General features: G+C 45.7%; 1 protein-coding gene across 1 annotated transcript in view; it reads left to right on the forward strand.

Annotated features, from left to right (window-relative positions):
• The window catches only part of RTN1 (reticulon 1), a 121,506-nt gene that overhangs the window by 61,797 nt on the left and 40,084 nt on the right, over nucleotides 1-19,625 (forward strand). Inside the window, exons 2-3 of the mRNA XM_054400302.1 lie at nucleotides 6,279-7,016; nucleotides 11,231-12,013. Of these exons, the coding sequence (XP_054256277.1) occupies nucleotides 6,279-7,016; nucleotides 11,231-12,013 (1,521 nt within the window). The remainder of the gene's footprint in view (nucleotides 1-6,278; nucleotides 7,017-11,230; nucleotides 12,014-19,625) is intronic.

Raw genomic sequence — 19,625 nt, forward strand, 5'->3', positions numbered from 1 at the left:
CTAGTGGCTGATGACAAATTGTAGAGAAAAGGCAGGACTGTTTGGTAGCTGCTTTTACTTTTGTTTTCTATTTGGAAGAAAGCAAGAAGATATATCTGTGTGGTCATGGATGGGTGATAAAAACTAACGAGAGCTTGAAACATAAGCTGACAATGTGGGGCTGGGAAACATGGTATGTGTTGCTCATTAGAGAGCACCCTGATCTGTGGTTTGATCTCTAGATATAGGTGTGTAGGTGGTGGCAAGCTCTGGCCAGCTGGACTCTCCTCCTTGGATTTAGAACAGCCTTGCTATGAAATCAGCCTCTCTAAGTGATAAGGTGATTATAAAATAAAAAGCTTAGCAATGTGCTCAGCCACCTCTCTGAGCCTTAGGACAATACAGACCTAGACTTTAGCCTGAGTGCTGAAAGTCACTACATATCCCTGAGCTCTGTGGTGCCTTCAGGAGTCCTGGATCAGAGCAAAGTTGCTGTGCTGGAAAATACTCATCACTTGGTTTGGGGCTCTTTGTTACCCTAAATCTCTGGTTGACATCTAAAGGCTGAAGGTACTGGGTGTCACATGTGGCCTGGGAGACCCTCTAGCATCATTTGGAGCCAGCCAAATGAGTACTCTCCTATTGTTTATAGGCCTTTGCTCATTATTACCCCTAGCCCATCAATTGCTGTAGGTCAGGGACTGTCCAAAAGGACAAGGTGGACCTTGTCACTAGGAGGCTGTGATCTGCATGAACACTGGAGAAAGCTGGGGAGACTCTGCTCCTGGGAGCTAGCAGCCCTGCAGTGCTTGGGTAGCTGGTAACTTCTGAGGCTCAATATCCAAAGCAAAAATCAGAGCCAACTATTTAAAAGGCTTACAGGAATTTGCTGGAAGCAGCTTGCTCAACACTGCTTTTGTCTGAAAAGGTTGCTGAAACCTTGATTCCTCCGGCTGCAACCGAAGATCTTTCCCCTTCTTAGTGCAGCTCCAGTCTGTAAAAATAGCCTCATCTAATTACAAATTAGTTCCCCCTCTCCTCTTCTGAAAAATTAATATTTCTCACTGAATCACTGATGCTGAACCTCCTGTTGTTGGAGCTGCCAACTCTTCCGCAGAACTGACAGTTTGTGTCCTTCTGTGTCACTCTGTGCCATTGAAGGTCACCAGAGTTGTATGTGAAGATTTAAGAAAGGCAGGGTAATGTGGAGACTGCGTATTTTCCAGTATTTGAAGTATTTTTTGGTATTTGAAGGAAGCCTACAGGATAGTTGGAGAAGGACTTTTACAAAGGTGTGCAGTAATAGGACAAGGGGTAACTGAAAGAAGCTAGATTTAAATTAAACATTAGGAAGAAACTGTTCACCATGAGGGTGGTGAGGCACTGGAACAGGTTGCCCAGAGATGTTGCAGAGGCTCCAATCCTGGAAGTGTTCAAAGCCAGGTTGGATGGGGCCTTGAGCAAGCTAGATTAGTAGTAGGTGCCCCTGCCCATGGCAGGGGGTTGGAATTAGAGGATCTTTAAGGTCCCTTCCAACCCAAATCATTCTATGATTCAATCTTATTGAAAATTGAACACAATATTCTAATATTCTGAAGTGGTCAATTTTAAGAAGGACCAGGCATACTCTAATTGGGGGGGAATATATATATATTTTTTAATTATATTTTTATATATATATAAAAATAAATCAGTTTTATTTAAAATAGATGATTTCCTTGTCTGTTATTCTCAGCTAAATTTTTATTTCCTTCTCCAGAATGCTGCAGCAGTAGCTTGCATTGATCCAAACTGAGCTTCAGCTGCCTTTCTTAAGAGTTACTCTGCATGGAACCAATGATTTCTAAATTATTTCCTGTGTCAGTTGTTAAATAGCTCTAAATACAGTGCTGTAGGAGAGGATGTCTGGAGAATTCACTTACTTACTCTGAGGAAACAAAAAAGTAATTTTCAGTGGTTTTTTTGTTTGTTTTTTCTTTTTTTCTTTAGAGTTGATGAAAACTCATGCAACTTGCTGAGCATCTCAGCTGTGCTCAGGTGATTGAATCAGACCCATTACTTCTTAGCTGGTCACAGGAAGGGAAATTATTTCCTGAAGGCTCATATTACATGAAGATGTGACTGCTGCTCTCAGGCACTGAATAGCTTTGCTCTACCTGAATTGGCAGGCAAGTTTTTGGATACATTTGAAGGAAATTCAGTTAAAAAACCCTGACCCTTTGTTACAGGGGTAAATTCAGATCTGATACTGCCATCCATTACCAGTGCTATTCATGGCTTCTCCTTCCCACGGATATTGAACTGAATAAACTTAAAGCCAGAGAGGTCATTGCTTAATCACCAGGCTCTGAATACACTATTCAGCAAAAATCTTGCTCAGCTGTCATAGGTTTCCATGTCTTTAATAGCCAGCCTAATAGCAGATAGATTCACACTTCCCAAATAAGAGGCAGTTTTACCAGTGGCTTTAAATCATTCCCTGTGGAAATAGATTGATGCATTAAATCCTAGTAATTAGGCATTTTCAGCTGTCTTCAGTGCTTTTGACTCTTCAGTTGCCTTGAGAGTTGGGATCCTTCTATATCCTACTAATGTAAACCCTCTGTACTGACACATGCACATGGACGTGCTCACACTCCCTTTAACTCTTTGTCTTCCTCCTGAACCCCAAAGAGATGCATTTTCTGCTTCCATCATCATTTGCAAAACCACTGCAGAGAAAAGAAAGAAAAAAAAAGATTTATGACTAACAGCAAGTCCATTTCAAATCAGCTTTTGTGTTAACATCTGCTGCAGCATTGGTTTTGTACTGTTTGCAGATGTGTCAGTGACTCTTTCAGGGTTCTTTTTCTTCCTGCTAATGAGTAACATAAAGAATAGGATGATGTTTTTCACAGGCTCTCTTTGTCACAGTGCCTCACCAGGCTTGCTGTAACTCCTGCTATGAAGCACCTGACACAAACATATTAGGAACCCTTTCACTGCTTTATTGATCAGCATCAGTAAGTGCTGCAAATGCATGTGCATCTGGCTCACATATACCATGGACAAAGCAGAAATGAAAGCTGCTAACAGCATCCATGAATATTGGTTTGACAAAGACTTCAATCTCCTCTGACCATGTTTGTGCTCCCTCTTTACTAGCACTAGTGGGATGTTTGTAGAAAAGGATTTTTGCTCACTGATGGTGTTGTGATGATGTATTTTTCATGAGCATCCAGCACAGTACTATTGTACAGCCATCTTGACCTGGTGCAAAGCCACTCAGAATCAGTGGGCTTTGGATCAGACTCAGTAGGTATCAAGGAATCATCTAATGAAAGAGCTGCTGTGAAACCCCATGATTTAGACAGCCACTCACCCAGCACAAATAGTAAATTACAAACAGCAGATACTGGCAGCAACAGGCATGAAGAATCTGTAGTCAGCAATTCACAGCCTGAAATATGTTGGCATAAGCAATGCCTCAGATAATTTCAGCTAACCAACACATTTGTGAAAATCCAAGCCTCTTTATGGATAATTTTCCAAAAGGTAGATTCAGCAAGAAAAATATTTGCAAGAAAAAGAAACTATCCCTTTTTTCTGACTGATTATTTAAAAATGGGGTTTGGGTATGAGCTGCCCTTGTGAGGCACTGTGTGGCCTCAGGTAAGACCTAATGTTGCTGACAGCAGCCCAGCTTAGCCCTTATTCTGTTTTGGTTTCCCAGTGGTTTTCCACTTAGGCTCCATTTTCATGTACCTTTGCTGATGAGACTGAGTCATTTAGAGCAGTAAGGATGAGAGATGCCTGCAGTGAGTTGCAAAAGGCTCTTGCAGCCCTGAGTGAGCTGGCAGGAAAACTGAAGACAAAATTCAGTGTAGGTAAATACAAAATTACATACAGAGGAAAGAAAAAGTCCCAGATTCATGTGTGACACTCACCATTCTGAAACAAGATCTTGACATTTTCCACAGCAATATTTATGACCATTCTGTGCAATGCTCCACAGCAGTACAATGAGCAAACTGAAGGCTGGGAATGACTGAGAATGGTGATAATTGTATACCTTCTAATACAGCACTTACTCTGGTCTCCTGTGGCAAAGACAGCTGCCACAAACCACTGGGCCCTCTCAGGGTGTGGGGATGGAACTGCTACCACCATGGTGTGTGCAGTAACAATTTAGTGGTGAGGGACCAGCAGTACCCAAAGACAGTGCAGGTGGACACACAGGACAGCACAGGTAGGCTGAAAAACAAGGCGTGGCACCTTTTGGTTGCCTTTCCCCTGTGCTGCCAGGCTTCTGTTTTTAAGGTAGCATGCTGTTCCTACCCTAAACACAGCCCAATAAAGAGAAGTTATTTGCAAGTCCTCATAGCACTGAGTGATACAAAAATACAGGTGAGGGAAATGGCCGTTCTGCCTTTGTGCAGGGCCTGGGATGCACATGCCAAATCCAACCAAGGCTGTGCAGTAAAACAAAGCCTGCAGCTACACATTGAACAGCGTTAAAAGGAAAAAAAAATGCTGCAGGGTTCACTAAATGAGCTGCATGTGTCTAATGTATGGAGGGCTGTGGGGAAAAAGTAGTTGTGACAGTATTTAGAGATGGTACCATAATGTGTGTGCATGGAGGAAAAAATAGCTAAATGGAAGTAGCTTAGGAGATTTCATGCTGGTGTTTTTTCAGCTTTTGGCTGTGCAGCTGTGGCAACATCCTTTTAATATCAGTTTTAAGCCTGCATTGTGTGTTGTAGACCAGGACGCAGCACATATGGAGCTGGTCAGGACCCCCACTTCCCTTGCAGGGTGATGAACAAAGGTCAGAGAAAGCTGTCCAGCCTCTGTGATGCAGTGTGCATCAGCATGCAAGTGGTTAACTGGCTTCTGCCCCGCTACAGACACCAGCTCCTGCAGACATCCGCTTCATTCCTCTACATCCTAGTTCCCTCAGCCCCTATAAAAATGTTTCCCCACCTCCTGCCTCCCTCATGGGGGATCTTGCTGTTCCCATTATCGAGCTGTGCTTCATATTAATGCTGCAAATAAAGAGTGGCTGTTGTTTGTAATACAATTAGCGTCATCCCCAGGAACTTAACGCCCGACAGAGGGAATCGGAGGTAGTGTATGGAAATGATGCATGGGTGTGGGCAGAGGTTTAACCACTTCCATGCTGGAGTGCTTTGTAGAAGATGCACACAGGGTATGGCTTTCTGGCCATGTGAAAATAATTAAGTGAGGGTGTTTAGTCTCTGCCCCTGTATTTCACAAATTTAGGGTGGCTACTCTTAAAGGACACCTTGAATACTGGGGTCAGTTTTGAGCCCCTCACAATAAGGACATTGAGGTGCTGGAGCGTGTCCAGAGAACGACAGTGAAACTGGTGAAGGGTCTGGAGAACAGGTCTTACGAGGAAAGTCTGAGGGAACTGAGGTTGTTTATCCTGGAGAAGAGGAGGCTGAGGGGAGATTTTATTGCTCTCTACAACTAGTAGAGAGTAGTAGTTGTAGTGAGGTGGGTGTCAGTCTCTTCTCCCAGGTAACAAGCGATAGGACAAGAGCAAGTGGCCTCAAGTTACACCAGGGGAGTTTTAGGTTGGATATTAGGAAAAAATTCTTTCCTGAAAGAGTGGTCAGGCATTGGAACAGGCTTCCCAGGGAGGTGGTGGAGTCAAAAAATGTGTAGACATGGTTCTTTGAGATGTTACTTAGTGGGCATGATGGTGTTGAGTTGACAGTTGGACTTGATGATCTTGAGATCTTTTCCAACCTTAATGATTCTACAGTTCTTAGAGAAAATGGAATCTAAAGCTGCTTACTGACTTGCCATCATGATTCCTGTGCAGCAGAATATTTTATAATGAAAAGTTTCCTTAGGGTCAAACTCCTCCATTTCTCTTTGTTTAAAAATAAATAAATCTTTTTGTCCTGCATTGTTTTGCTTTGTTGTGGTTTTTTGGTTGGTTTATTTATTTATTTATGAATATGGAGTGTTAAGCCCCTGACTCAGACTTGAGTCAAATGACTGGACATTGTTTTGCATAGGCTGGGCTGACATTGGCCATGAACTCTTAGTAGCTATCATGATCATTGTAGCTATTTTAAGATACAACAGCATCTGTCTTCTGACAGATGTGCCATTATCCTGCCCAAAGGTATGGTAAGAGAGAGTCCCAAAGATGTTATAAGCAAAGCCAAGCCTGGTGCACAAACTGAGTCTAAAATGGGTGGGGAGCAACTCCAACTGTGCGGACAGGCTGAAGCATGCAGGCACTTGTGTCCTCACTCTGCATCCATTTCCTGTCTTTGCTTTAGGTGTCACAGCCTCATCACACCTCTTTGACTACGGCTCCACTGCCAACGGAGGTGACAACTCCTTCTACACCTCTCTGATCTCAGATGTCCACTACACCACCCCGCGGGACTCCACCTATTTCACAGGCATTTACCAGCAGGAGAACAGCCCCATTCCCTGCTCCGGCAGCACAGAGGGATTTAACGCGCTGGGGCATCCTGTTCAAGATGTGACTGGCTTTGAGTCCCGTGGCTTGTTTAGCTCAGATTCAGGAATAGAGATGACTCCTGCAGAGTCTGCTGAAGTTGATAAAACCTTAGCAGATCCCATGAAAGTAGAAGCTTACAAATACATGGACATAAGTAGATCAGAAGAAATAAAATACCAAGAAAAGAATGACTCTGACTCAGAGGATGAGAGCCCAGACCTTACAGATAAGTACCAGGGAATAGCCACCAGGTCCAGCCACAGTGCTGAACCACATCAGACAGCTTCAGAAAGCATGAAGGCAGCCATAGAGCAAGACCATCTTGAAGACACAAGGTCTGGAGAACAGCACAGTGCCTCTGTGGTTACAGCCCCTGTCAAGATCACGCTCACTGAGACAGAAAGCACTGGGGAAGCTGCCAGCAAAGAGTCAAGCCTGACTCAACCAGAGACCGGCCTGAAGCCAACCAGTGAGGTAGTACCAACAGTGACAGTGTCAGAGCCAGAAGATGACAGCCCTGGGTCTGTCACACCACCATCCTCTGGCACAGGTAATGCTGGTGCATGGCACTGGGATTTTTAGTATTTGGAAAGTGTTTGCAATTGTAGCCCTGCCCCTTGAAGAATTGCTATGGGTTTGTGGGGTGGGTCTAAGGGAATGTGAGCAGACATTAATAGGTCTCTATAGCTGTAGGTGTTTCTGCTCTGGCACCCCTTTGCATTGCAAAACTGAAGAGAAGTGTGAACTGTGTTGCCCATCACTGATAGACTGCTCAGGATAAGCTGCCCTTTAGATATGTAAAGAAGGGAAGACAGGACTGGGGATCTACAGAAATAAGTTGCTGGGAGCTGCTCAGAAGAATGACTAGGGTCAGATCCAGGCTTGCTGAGCCACATTCCCACAGGACTCAGCAATTCCTGCAGTGGAAGTTGTGAGATGGCAGGTGTCATTGTGAGTATCATCCAAGTGATAGTTTGGACTAGACCCCAGTCATTTTGAGGTCTCAGCCACCTTGGCTGGTCATGCTCCCCAGAGAAAATGAAGTGTGTGGTTGGGTTAACTTTTTAAAAATTTAATGGCTGTTTTGAGGCCATTAAAAATAAGGGCTGTTTTCAAGTGAAAGTGCTGCTTTTACAAAGTGCTGAGGAGGAAAATGTTGTCACCTCATTTACAAAGTGGACTGGAGAGAGAAAGAAAAAGTCTCTTTCAAAGGCTCCTGATTTTGGGGGGTGGAGATGGGGTGGTGGTGTATGTGGAAAAGCACAAAAATCTCATGTTTATACATTTTCTTATTGTCTGATTACTGCAGGTGTACATAATATCTGTTCTTCATTTTCCCTGTTACATACTGCTAAAATATAGAAGTAGTATAGTATTTTAAAAAGGGACAAAGTTCTGTGACACAAACCAGAATTTACAGACTTGAAATTAAATTTCATCATCCTGGGTCTAACCCCCTTTGACAAGAAACATTTGACAATAAATATCCCCAAGCTGAAATTTCCATTGCTTTGATGGCATCTAGAAGCTTTTAAAAATCAAATGGAATATCTTTAAAATGGCATCTTGGGATTTTCACCCAGACTAATGTCTACCCTTAAGAAACTACCAAGTTCCTGTCCCAAACTTCATGTGCATTTATACACTTTTCCACACAAAAGTGAGGTAGAAGGAGTCTGCCACAGCTGTCAGTTTATCCTGCCTGCATCAGACAGAAACTTTAGATAATAAATAGACTTTAGAGCCCTGTTTTTCTTTTATTTGTCTGGGTGACATCACATACTGCTTCTGAGACATGCTGTTTTTTATCGATTTACACTTTTTGCACTACATAGTAATTAAGAACTTCAGACACTAACTCTTATTTATTCAGTCTTTGACAACTGTTAAAGGCTGCTTTCATGATACTTGATAACCATATCCCATCAAAACAGTTAAATAGTGTGTGGCTGAGTTTCATGGCTACTGCCATACTGGTGTGGCTGGCATAATTGCTGGCTCAAAAATATTCCTCTTCATGGGCAAAGCTGATCCCCAGCACTGCCCAAACAGCCCTGGGAGGTCCTACCACTTTGCATTGGTGTTCTAGGAAACCAGAAGCACTGTATTAAGAAAAGAAAGAGGCATCTTCTTCAGGGGCTGGCTCCTGCAGGGTGTTTTCTCTGGACTTCCCATTCCCACAGCCAGGGACACGCTTCGCCCAGACTCCATGTTTGTAAGCGAGAAAGAAATGTAAAACCTGCCCTTGCTATTTCTACCTAGTGACCCAGCAAAGTCGTTGCTTCTAGATACCCCTCAGGCATTCTGTCAAAGCCCTCAGTTAGCTCCTGCTTGGATCAGGACTTTTGAAAAGAGTTTACTTTTAATGGCTGGCCATCATCTTTCTAGGGAAGGATGATGTGGTGTGTTCAGACACCGTGCTGGCACTGAAAGGCGCTGGGTATTTATACGCTTCCCCATGCCAGCGGTAAAAGTGACACCCTGCTGCTGGCCACAAAGAACTTCTCTGTTTGGATGCAGTGACTGAGGGATACAAACTGCCAGGGTGGGCTGGGGTGGGTGAAGCTGAGGGCTGGCGTTGCTGCGCTGCAAAGGCTGATGCTCACATGCCGGTTTGGACGTGTGTCAGATTAAGTCATTGCTCAGGGAGAAAACGCTCACGTGTGGTGATGCAGGAGAGAGGCACAGCTCATGCCAGCTTCCTGCAGCCGGAGGAGAAGAATGCTCAGCCCAGCTGATGGAACAGAAGTTTCCCAGCATCCAGACAGGAGCGTGTTCTAACAGTCCCAAACAACTCAGTCCTGGCTGTGGCCACCTCTGGGCTGCAGGAGGACTTTCTTGAGGGAGAGGGATCTGCTACAAGAGAGGTGTTCAGTCAGAGGGGCTGCAGACATGCCAAAGATGTGTGCTCAACATCATGTGTATTGACAGATGCACAAACCAAAACTGCTTGGAGGGGTGTGGGGACATTGTTTTTCTTGCCTATCTCATAGCAGGACATCATGTCTTGGAAGTACTATCATTAAAACCTCCTTCTGTACCAGATTCATCCTGGGGAAGGCATAGCATCAGGAAGAAATCGGCTACAGTATTACTGCCGTAAATCAGGAAGAATCCACAAGTACTGTTTTTTATCCAGGTCACATATAATACAATCTTTCTCCCACCCTCTGTTGAAGTGGAGCTTGCAGAGGTGGCCAACACAGCTAGATGTGCTTTGGGGGTTGATGCCAGCAGCTGCACCCAAAGCATGGCTAGGTTAAAGGCAAATAACCACTGGGAGCAGGCACAAGTCAGCTTGAGACTCCCCATGCCTTCAGCTGAGGGGCTGGAAATCTCACAGAGAGATGCAGATGAAAGCAGTGTCCTGTGTGGGCTTCTTCACTAGCATCAGCAGGAAGAAACTTGGTGTCTCTTTTCCTGATGGCTTTCTTGAGCCCTCACCACTTGCAATACTACTTAGTGACCCCTGTCATGGTAATAGTGATATAAAATCAGTGAATGAGCACTTCAGAATCCAGAGGACACATTTCCACATGTGCTTGATGGCTGTTTCAACATGAATGAAGAATCCAGCCTTTTTCTGTCACCCAAAAGAAATGATAGAGATCTCTGTGTCAGGGAAGTTCAAGGTGAAAAGTGGTGACGAGGAGGTGGCAGTGGCCAGGCACTGGCAGGGGATTGGATGCAAAGTGCCACCATGGTCCCCCTTAGCACAGACAGGCTCAGGTGGCCTGGCTGGCCTTGCTGCTGATGTACATTCTGAGTTTGAAACTGGCTGATGCTCTGTGAATGGTCAAGTGAAGCCTGTTCCCCATGCAGTAACTCAATACAGCTGCTGATGTGTCTCTGTCACCCCTTATTGCAATGCCCTTACATGCAATTTTACTTTCTTTTTTTATTATTGTTATTTCATTACAAAATCCCACATGGCAAAGTGATAGGGAGGGAAGTCTGGTGCTAGATGCCCTTCTAGAATGGGATACGGACTCCTTGCCAATACCGGGTGACCAGCAAGCCTTTTCAAGTGCTCATTTTCACTCATTGAGCATGCCTTCTTCCAGGCCCACAGTCAGGAAATGCAGGGGAAAAAGAAAATGTTTCAAATTCTGGGTGACAGGTTGGTCAGTCATTAATTTGGTTAAGATAGTCCTTAACAATATTAAGAATTACAGTAAAAAAAAAAAAAATTCAGTCTTAGACCCAACAGAGATAAAAGCAGAGAATTCATCACACCACAACCCCTCCCACCAAAAAAAAAAAGTCTGAGAAAAGTTTCTGACCAAGAACTTTCCACACCTCACAGTTAAATCTTTATCCTCAAAGTTAAAATTTGACAAAACTACATGAGTTTTTAGGATTAGTGGTGTCAGGAACCCACCAGCCCTGCATGTGTATTTGTCCCCTGGCTGTCAGTGGCAGTTGCTGTCATGTGTGGCCTGACTCCACATTGCTCATGACTGGTGATTTTCCTGGGGAAAACCATATTACTGAGCCACTGGCCAAGCACTGACCAGCAGTGCCTTGGGCCTCAGCTTTTTCCTCAGTGAAAGTGGCAAATGTTACTTATTTTATAATTTGTGCATGGGAAACACTCTGCAAGGACAAGCTGTTATTACTGTTAGTCTTCTTAAGACAGGGAAACTTTCTGCCTTTCTTACCACCCCATGCTGTCATGAAATCTATTGTGTTTGTTTCCCAAGCAGCTAGAAAATCTTTTTATTAACATTTTTTTTTCCCCTTGCTTTTCTTTCCGGGTGGCAGAACGATCTGGCTCAGAGTCACAGGGCAAGGGAAGCTTGTCAGAGGATGAGCTCATCAGCGCCATCAAGGAAGCAAAAAGCTTTTCTTTTGAGACCCAAGAGGCTCAGCAGTCACCAAGCCTTTCCACTGAGAAGAGAGACCAACGGGTCAAACCCGGGCGCTCTGCTGCCTCCTCCCACCTGGATAATGATGCCAGCAGTGCTGAGTCAGGAGACTCAGAGATAGAGCTTGTGTCAGAGGACCCACTGGCTGCTGAGGAGGCACTGCACTCCAACTACATGACCTTCAGCCACATTGGAGGGCCCCCTCCATCACCTGCCTCCCCCTCCATCCAGTACAGCATCCTGCGGGAGGAGCGGGAGGCTGAGCTTGACAGTGAGCTCATCATCGAGTCCTGTGACGCCTCGTCGGCCTCCGAAGAGAGCCCAAAGAGGGAACAAGACTCCCCGCTGATGAAGCCCATGGTCATGGACATTATCAAGGAAGAGAATGGCTCACGCACTGACACCTCAGACTACGAAGCAAACAAAATGACAGAGAGCAGGATGAACAGGGAAAACCTGGCAGAGTCTGCGTCCTACCTGAAAAGCTCTTTTGTTGCACCAAAAGTAGGTGCTGAGCCCCTGACCTCTGCCGTCAGCACTGAGGAGCTAAAGGAAAGAATAATCCTGAAGAAACCCATTGAAGAAACTGTTATTAACCAAAGTAAAGTGTCTCCCAAGGACTCTGGCAAAAGAAGTTCCTTGGCTTCATCCCTACTGCCATTTTTAAATAGGCAGAAAGGTAAATACAGATGTTTATGTTGTTTCTGCAATGTTGCTGAGAAGGGGGAGGAGGGAGAGGTGCCTGTGCCTTGTAGGGCAGATGTTAGTAGTGCTGAGCAGAGGGCAAGTGGCACTGGATAACTGCAGCTTGAAGCTTGACATGCCCTGTCACAATCCACAAATCATCTCTGACCTTCCTATCCCCCTTTCCTTCCCCTTAGGAAAACAAATAAATACCAGCAACACTAATATTTAGGCTTAAGCATATAGATACTGGATCAAGCAGGAACCCCAGTAACTGAAGACTGATTTGTACATCAGATGTCTAGAGGACAAAGAGCAACACATGATCATTTTTCCTTTGAAATACTACCTGCCTTACCCCAGGGAATGGGTGCAATCATGAAGGTGGTCCTGCCCCTCCCAGAAATGTGAAGATAGTGTAAGAAAAAAAAAGAGAAGGAGATATTTGGAGCAGGAGAGGGGTTGAGTTTGGTGAATCTGGTGTTTCTGAAGCTGCTGCAGCTTAAACAAATTTCTCACAGTGGCTGACACCCTCCATACTGAATAATGAGAGTTTTGTGTGTGCTTCCAGGCTAGTGTAGGGAGGTGGGTGGCTTGGGGTATCCATCCCAGTTCTACACAGTTTGGAGGGCATCCCACTGAAAACCCCTTCCGTAATTCAGCTCTAGGAGGGCAGGACACTTCCCTGGTACTCAGGTGAGCTCAAGGGCACTTGTCCCATAGGATCCTTTCAAACCCAATGCAAAGCCAGCCAGGTCCAGGCTTGCTGTGCCCAGTACTCAGTTCTGACTGGACCCACTAAACATCTAAAGCTGCCACCATCTTTGGGTCTGGACTTAACCCAGAGGGCCAAGAGGTCACTGCACACTGACATTGCCAGAGGTCCCTGCAGCCTGTATAGTTGACAAGGCACACACCACAAAGAGACATTTTATTCTTTGTAAGTCGCCAGCTCTAGATAGCCAGGACCTTTGTGTGCCTCTGGCTTTGCAGGCTAGTGTGGGAGGGAGAGAGGAAGAGATGCTGGGGTTGCCCCATGCTGCCCTTCTGATATCTCACACAGCTGGGCTGGGGGGCAGCAGCAGTGCATGGCTCTTCTCTAGCTTGTTTTGCAACCTGGAAAGCTGCTGCTTCCCTGAAAACAGCTGAATAGAGATGGAGGGGGGCAAACCCCACCCCTGCTGCTGAGAGAGCATCCATCTGCATTTGTACAGATGCTTGGCCACATGATGGCCTGGAGACTTGGTGGCAGACATATTTAAGTGGCACACTTTTACAGCTGATTTAGTGCCATGGACTCAGGCATGAAGTCTAGTAAGGAAACAGCCCAAACTTGCATGATGCACTAAAGACTGCAAGACCTGCAGTGCAATATAATATGTTATACTGCTGTTCTTAGCAGTAATGAACTAATGGCATTAACAGGCTGAATAAGAAACATATGATTATTGCTTGTAAGTGCTTTTCTGCCAGATTCTCAGAAGACTGGCCCAGGCCCTGCCCAAACACCAGAAGCTGTAGGGCTGATTGAATTTACCTTACACACCTTTCCACCAACATCTAGCACTGGCTCTCTGCAACCCTGTTGTGTTCTGCGTGCTGTTCTGGGTGGAAGGACATCAGTTTCATGTCTAAGTGTTAACTATTTCATAGAATCACAGAATGGTAGGGACCTCTGGTGACCTCTGGAGATCATCTAGTCCAACCCCTCTGGTAACAGAGGTATGCCTAGATCAGGAGCGCATCCAGATGGGTTTTGCAAGTCTCCAGAGAAGGAGACTGCACAACTTCTCTGGACAGCCTGATTCAGTGCTCCAGCACCCTCAAAGGAAAGAAGTTGCTCCTTAAGTTCAAGTGAAGCCTCCTGTGTTGTAGTTTGTACCCATTGCCCCTTTTCCTATCACCGGCCACCACTGAGTAGAGCCCAGTCCCACCCTCACGACCTCCACCCTTTAGATATTTCAACGCATTTATAAGATCTCTTCTCAGGCTTCTCTTTTCCAGGCTAAAGAGCCCCAAGTCTCTCAGCCTGTCCTGGCAAGAGAGATGCTCCAGTCCACTAATCATCGTGTGGTCTTTTGTTGCACTCTCTGCAGCAGTTCTCTGTCCTTCGGGCACTGGGGAGCCCAGAACTGGGCACAATACTCTAGGTACAGCCTCACCAGGGCAGAGCAGAGGTGTAGAAGAACCTCTCTCAACCTGCTGGCCACACTCTTCTTAATGCACCTCAGAATACCATTGGTCTTCTTGGCCATATAGGCACATTGCTGGCTCATGGTGAGCTTACTGTCCACCAGCACTCGCAGGTCCTTCTCTGCACAGGTGCTTCCCAGCACGTCACCCCTAACAACATTTCAGAGCATGATACTGTAATACCACCAAGGAGTCTTATATCCATGGAGTTAAATATACTTTGCATGGCTCATCAGAAGGGGGCTGGCAAGACGAAAATTGATTTTGAGCGCAGGCTACAGGAGAAGCTGTGCAAAGGAAACGCCCAGTGTTCAACCCAACCAGGTCTTGCTGGGCGTACTGCTACCAGCCCGCGGCTGAATCCCTCAGAGATCTCTCTGGTGTGTCTGCTGGGTGTGCTGAAAATCACGGTCGTTCCCTTAAATGAGAGGGTGGAGCAGAGCAAGAGTGCGTGTGGTTTGCGCAGGGATAACTCACCCTCTCTGCTTAACGTCTGTTGCCATCCAGTGGCAATAACAAAAACGGTCGGTGACTTCCTACCTCCATTTTACTGGAGCTGAGGCAGTGGAGCTATTCCCGTGCTGACAACCACTAAGCTACCTCTCTGGTTTCCACACGGTCAGAACGATGACGTTGGTCGCTGCAACACAGCTTAGTCTTGGGCAGTGTTGCACAGTTGCTGCCTGTGTGTTACCAGCTCCTCTGCCTCCTGTGGGGTGAGGAGGGTAAGGCAGAGCTGTAGCAAGACATTTGCAGTTGGGCTGTCGCTGCCCCCGCATCACTCCTGGCATCTCTTCACAGAGGTGGGCACAGCCCTTACACAAGAGGGCTTAGAGAACATCTGGCTGTGGCTCTGCGGGAGAGAAGTTTGCCAGCTCAGTCTCTCTGTTTTCTATTTTTTTCAAATGTGCAGCCACAGAGAAGGAAAATCAAGATGCCTTTGTGTTTTCCAGTAGCCAGAGCAGATTTTTAGGTTTGCTCTAAGAAAACCCTGTCTTGCAACAGATTTTCACAAATTTTGGATGGTAATACAATGGAGTGGTGTGGTATTCTCAGCACTGTGACATTGCATATCCCAGGTAACATCCAGGCTGGGCTTCCACCCAGCTTGAATATCCAGGAATTTTCAGAGAAGACCTGCTGTCCTGGAAACATGTACACTTTGGCCTGGGGCAGTTTGCAAGAAGCCCAGAGGAAGCCTGGACCAAGATAGACTGGAAAGGAGCATTTTGGCTGAGTCCTTTCCTATCTTCTCTTGCCATGCCTGTGACTCTTGATAGCCCTCACTTGGCTTACCATGTGCTGGTGTCCCTCAGCCTGGGGACCTAGATCTGGGCAGAGATTTCCCTTATGCTGGTGCATCATGTCTCTCTGCAGCCTTTCTTTCAATGACAATATTTGGAGATTCCTTGCACTCGATCCATTTAATGGAATGTGCAGCAGCTGGTTACTTTCCAGATCAGATGTCTGAGCTCAGGTTAGAAAACAGAAAAAAAGGAAAGAAAGAAAAATAAGTAGACATTAATAGTAATGTTTAATTTTCTTTTAGTTTTATGGCAAAATTTAACATACAAAAGGAAACCCCAGGCCCAGGGTTTTGAGGTAGTGCTATCACTTGCATGTTAGATGGCATGACTGTCAGGACCCAGATTCCAGGCAGAGTCCTGCTTGAAAAGCAGTCAAATAAAATTAATCATTTAAAATACTTTATTCTGTGTCATGGTCCTATGCCACTCTGCTATGAGGCATGCTGATTTTTATGCCTTATGAAAGGCTTTTCTAGCATTCATCTGGTTAGTCCCCTACAACAGCATGTCTTTACCACAAGCTCTATGTGGCTGCTGTGACTGGAAGCGCTCATGTGGGACTCCAAGGTTCATGACCACCCATCTCTGTCTGGTATCCTCGTGTCTCTCATGTAGTGTCACAAGCTGTGGTAGGATCACTTCTGGTTTTTGGAGTGAAAATGGCAAATGGCCTGGGCTGATGGATATGCTTCACCTCCCCTCTGGTGCCTCTCATGCTATCTGGAGGCATCCAGGGCTGTCACAGAACGGACAAGCAGAAAGCAGTGTAGGCTTTTCCCCTTTAATCTCTCACTGCATCCACCCATTTTTGGTGCTGCAAACTGATTTTACAATTTCTCACACAGATGATTTTCCAGCAGATATCTGGGAGAGACCTTAAGTTATTAGGAAAGCTTTTTCTTCAGCAAAATGTCATCTGCATCAAGTTTACACATCCCTGCTCTTGGAGGAGTTGCTACTAAGGCATTTTTCTGTGGGCAGGGGATGTTTGGTAGGGTGGTTTAACAATCTGAGGCTCGTTTCTCATCTACATGCTTTCCCCAGGCTGGCTCTGCAATCAGCAGCAAGCCAGGCTGTGGCTTAACCATGCGGTAATGTTAGTTTAATATTTTAGTGCCATCTGCTGTATGTGCCTCCACGCTCTGGCCCATCTGTTTTGCCTGCTTCAGTTTGATTTTTATGTGGCTCCAGTAGTTTTGCATCCTTTGGAAAGTCCCTGCTTGGAAAAGCTGTATGGGAGAGGGATGTCCTGTCTGGGGCTGGAGTGTCTTCACCTTGCCATGCTGAGGAGGAATGGGGCAAAACCTACCTGGAGAAGTAAGCATGTGAATCCAGACCTAGCCTTGCCTCAAAATCTTGGGAGTAGATTGGTGAACCTCTATGTGTTCGCCTCCCACAGAGAATAATGTAGGTGGGAAGGGACCTATAAAGATCTCTGCTGCAATCTCTTGCTCAAAGAAGTTGGGTCAGATTGCTCAGGGTCTTGTCTACCTGTCCATCTCAGCAAAGAGAGTGTCTAGAGGTAGCTGAGAGTTGGGGTCTGTTAATCTGGGTCGGTCCTGTGTTGTTGCCTCAAAGCTATTAGCTGCAGGCACACTGCAGAGCAGGATAAAGGAGAGATACCACTCAATGTGGCTTCATACAGAGTGGGCTGGCAAGAACTTCCCAAAGCCCAGAGAGCCCATTTCCCAGCCCACAGCCTGGACTCCTGGTAGGGCCCTCTTGACAGATGCTTGTGACTCATTTGGAAAGGCCTCTGTTGGCAGATCCTCTACCAGCTCCCAGGTATCTATCGAAAACAGTTGCCATTCTTCCATCTGTCTTTAGGCTAACAGCTCTGCCTGCTGCAGTTTTCTTCTCTGGCCATGTTTTTGAACTTTCTGACCTGACTTGTTGGCTTTGTTCTTTTCTATCATTGGTCAAATCCTTCTTAAAGTGGAGGGAGTGTTTGTATGGAGGTTGTCCCGATGTTGATTATGGGTTACTTGCCTGCTCCACAGACTAACACTGGACTTGTAGAGCCCACTGCAGTAGGATGACATTGAGTTCCATTGCTGCAAGAGGGGTCTCTTTTGTGTTGCTTGGAAAACCTGTCCATCCTTCTGTAGCAGGCTGTGATAACCCATTTTTTCCCTGCCTGGGCTCACTTGACTCTGTTGATTTTCTACATGTGATAACAGGAGTGGAGGAATTTTTGAAGGGTTGGGAAAACCCATTTGGAAAAAAAAAAAAAAAAGTTAGCTGTTATAGTCCTGCCCATTTCTGAGAAACTGAGAACTTGCATGACTTACTGCTCAGATGGTAGAATGCCAGCTGAAGTGGGCTTGCTCAATTAATGCAGAGCAGATTAATCTAAGGAGACAGGTGTTTTCCAAGCACTATGAGCAGACATCGAGTGGAAGAGGTTCTGTAGGCATGACTTACAACTTTTCTACAAATCTTCTGGACTTTTCCCCTCAGGAAAATGGATTCTTTTTCTCCTAGGCTCTCTGATTCACAAGTCTCTGCTTCATGCATGGCCCTTTCCCGGTCTACCCTCTTTAGAAACTGATAGTGTGCACATTCCATTGAAAAACAGTGAAATACATTAAGAGTAGAGCATCTTGGAGGAAGAAATGACACCTGCATTGCTAAACCCCATGCTAGGGGCACACCTGCAGCACTGGCAATCAGTCTATTGTCCAAGCCAATCTTCACTTTCCATACCTATGACTGTCCTGATGTAAGGTCAGGGATGAACTTAAGACTAAGGTGGTGAGTGGGGGAAATGCAGCTAAGACATACTTCAGCCTCCTCTTCTCTCTCTGCTCTGATGCATGTTCTTCCTTGGCTTTGTGGCCTAGCAACTCCAAGTTATGGTGAAAAAAATGGCCAGTTAGATATTTATTGGCTATATTGATGACAAATGGTCAATAAAGAGTAAGAAACCACTTTTAAATTGATGTTTCTGAGGCATGCAGAGCTGCAGCAAGGGGCAAGGGGTAAATGTCTTACCGAGAATAGTTTCATACCAGGGATTCACCTTTCCATGGTACATTCTTAATATTTTGGAAAGTGTAGCAGTAGACTGGTAGACCAAGAGGTGTTGACTTCCAGTTGCTTTGCAATTCTGCTTTTCCTCCATTCAGGGACTCTCTAAACACGTGACAGGACACAAACAGCGAGCTGTAATGATGTGGACTCTGCAGACACATTCAGATATCCTCTTTTGAATGTGTGACTTTTGAATGTCAGAGGCAGTGGGGCCTTAGACACCATCTCCAGACACTGTGACATGAGGAGTTTCCCCATGCCAGCTGAGCTGCCCCATGTTCCTCTGCCTATGCAGGAGGAGAGGGAATGTCACAGAAACCTTTTTTCACTGGGGGCCAAACAGTTGGCAATGTTTCTGCCTTTGCAACAGGCTGTGACCTGCCTTCCCATTTCTGGCCAGTTAATGCAATTCAGGTGCCACATGATAGCTTGTTATAACTGCCAAGCTGTGATAACTCAACCAAAGCTGAGCTGGAGAGACCTAGAGACGTGCAGGTCACGGTGGTGAAAATGAGCAGTATGCACACCATCAGGTCTGTGCTGTACATGCTTTCTATTCCACTCCTCCCAGACCCTTTTTTTTAATCAGGGAGGGAGGAGTGTGTTTGGCACTTTCTGGCCTCAGGTATGGTTGCAGGGTCACCTGTCCTATCTGCAGAGGGGACAAGGAGAGCTGATAGATGATCAGATGCTGATCTCCTTGGAGTCCCGGTCTAATGGGAGCATAGCAGGGTTTCTCTTGGGAAGAGTAGTCACTTTGAGAAGATGTCTGAGCCCTGGAAAGGATCAGAGCAAAGCAAAGACCAGGAGTTTTTCTCTCCTCTTCCCAAATGATGGCTTTCCTGGGATCAGTAACCACCAAGTGCAGTAATGCCCTCTCATGACTAGCATCATGTGCATATACCAGAGCATGTCCTTGATGTGACCTTCAGATCACAACTGGCTTTGTCTACAACCTGAGTACTTGGCCCATTTCACCACTGGCATCTGTGTCCTTTCCTGATTTTCTGTCTGTGCTCATGAAAATTACTCCTTGTATGTTGGGTAGGGACAAACTTTTAACACATGTCAAAG

Source organism: Indicator indicator, chromosome 4, assembly GCF_027791375.1.
Source record: "Indicator indicator isolate 239-I01 chromosome 4, UM_Iind_1.1, whole genome shotgun sequence".
Classification (NCBI taxonomy): domain Eukaryota; kingdom Metazoa; phylum Chordata; class Aves; order Piciformes; family Indicatoridae; genus Indicator; species Indicator indicator.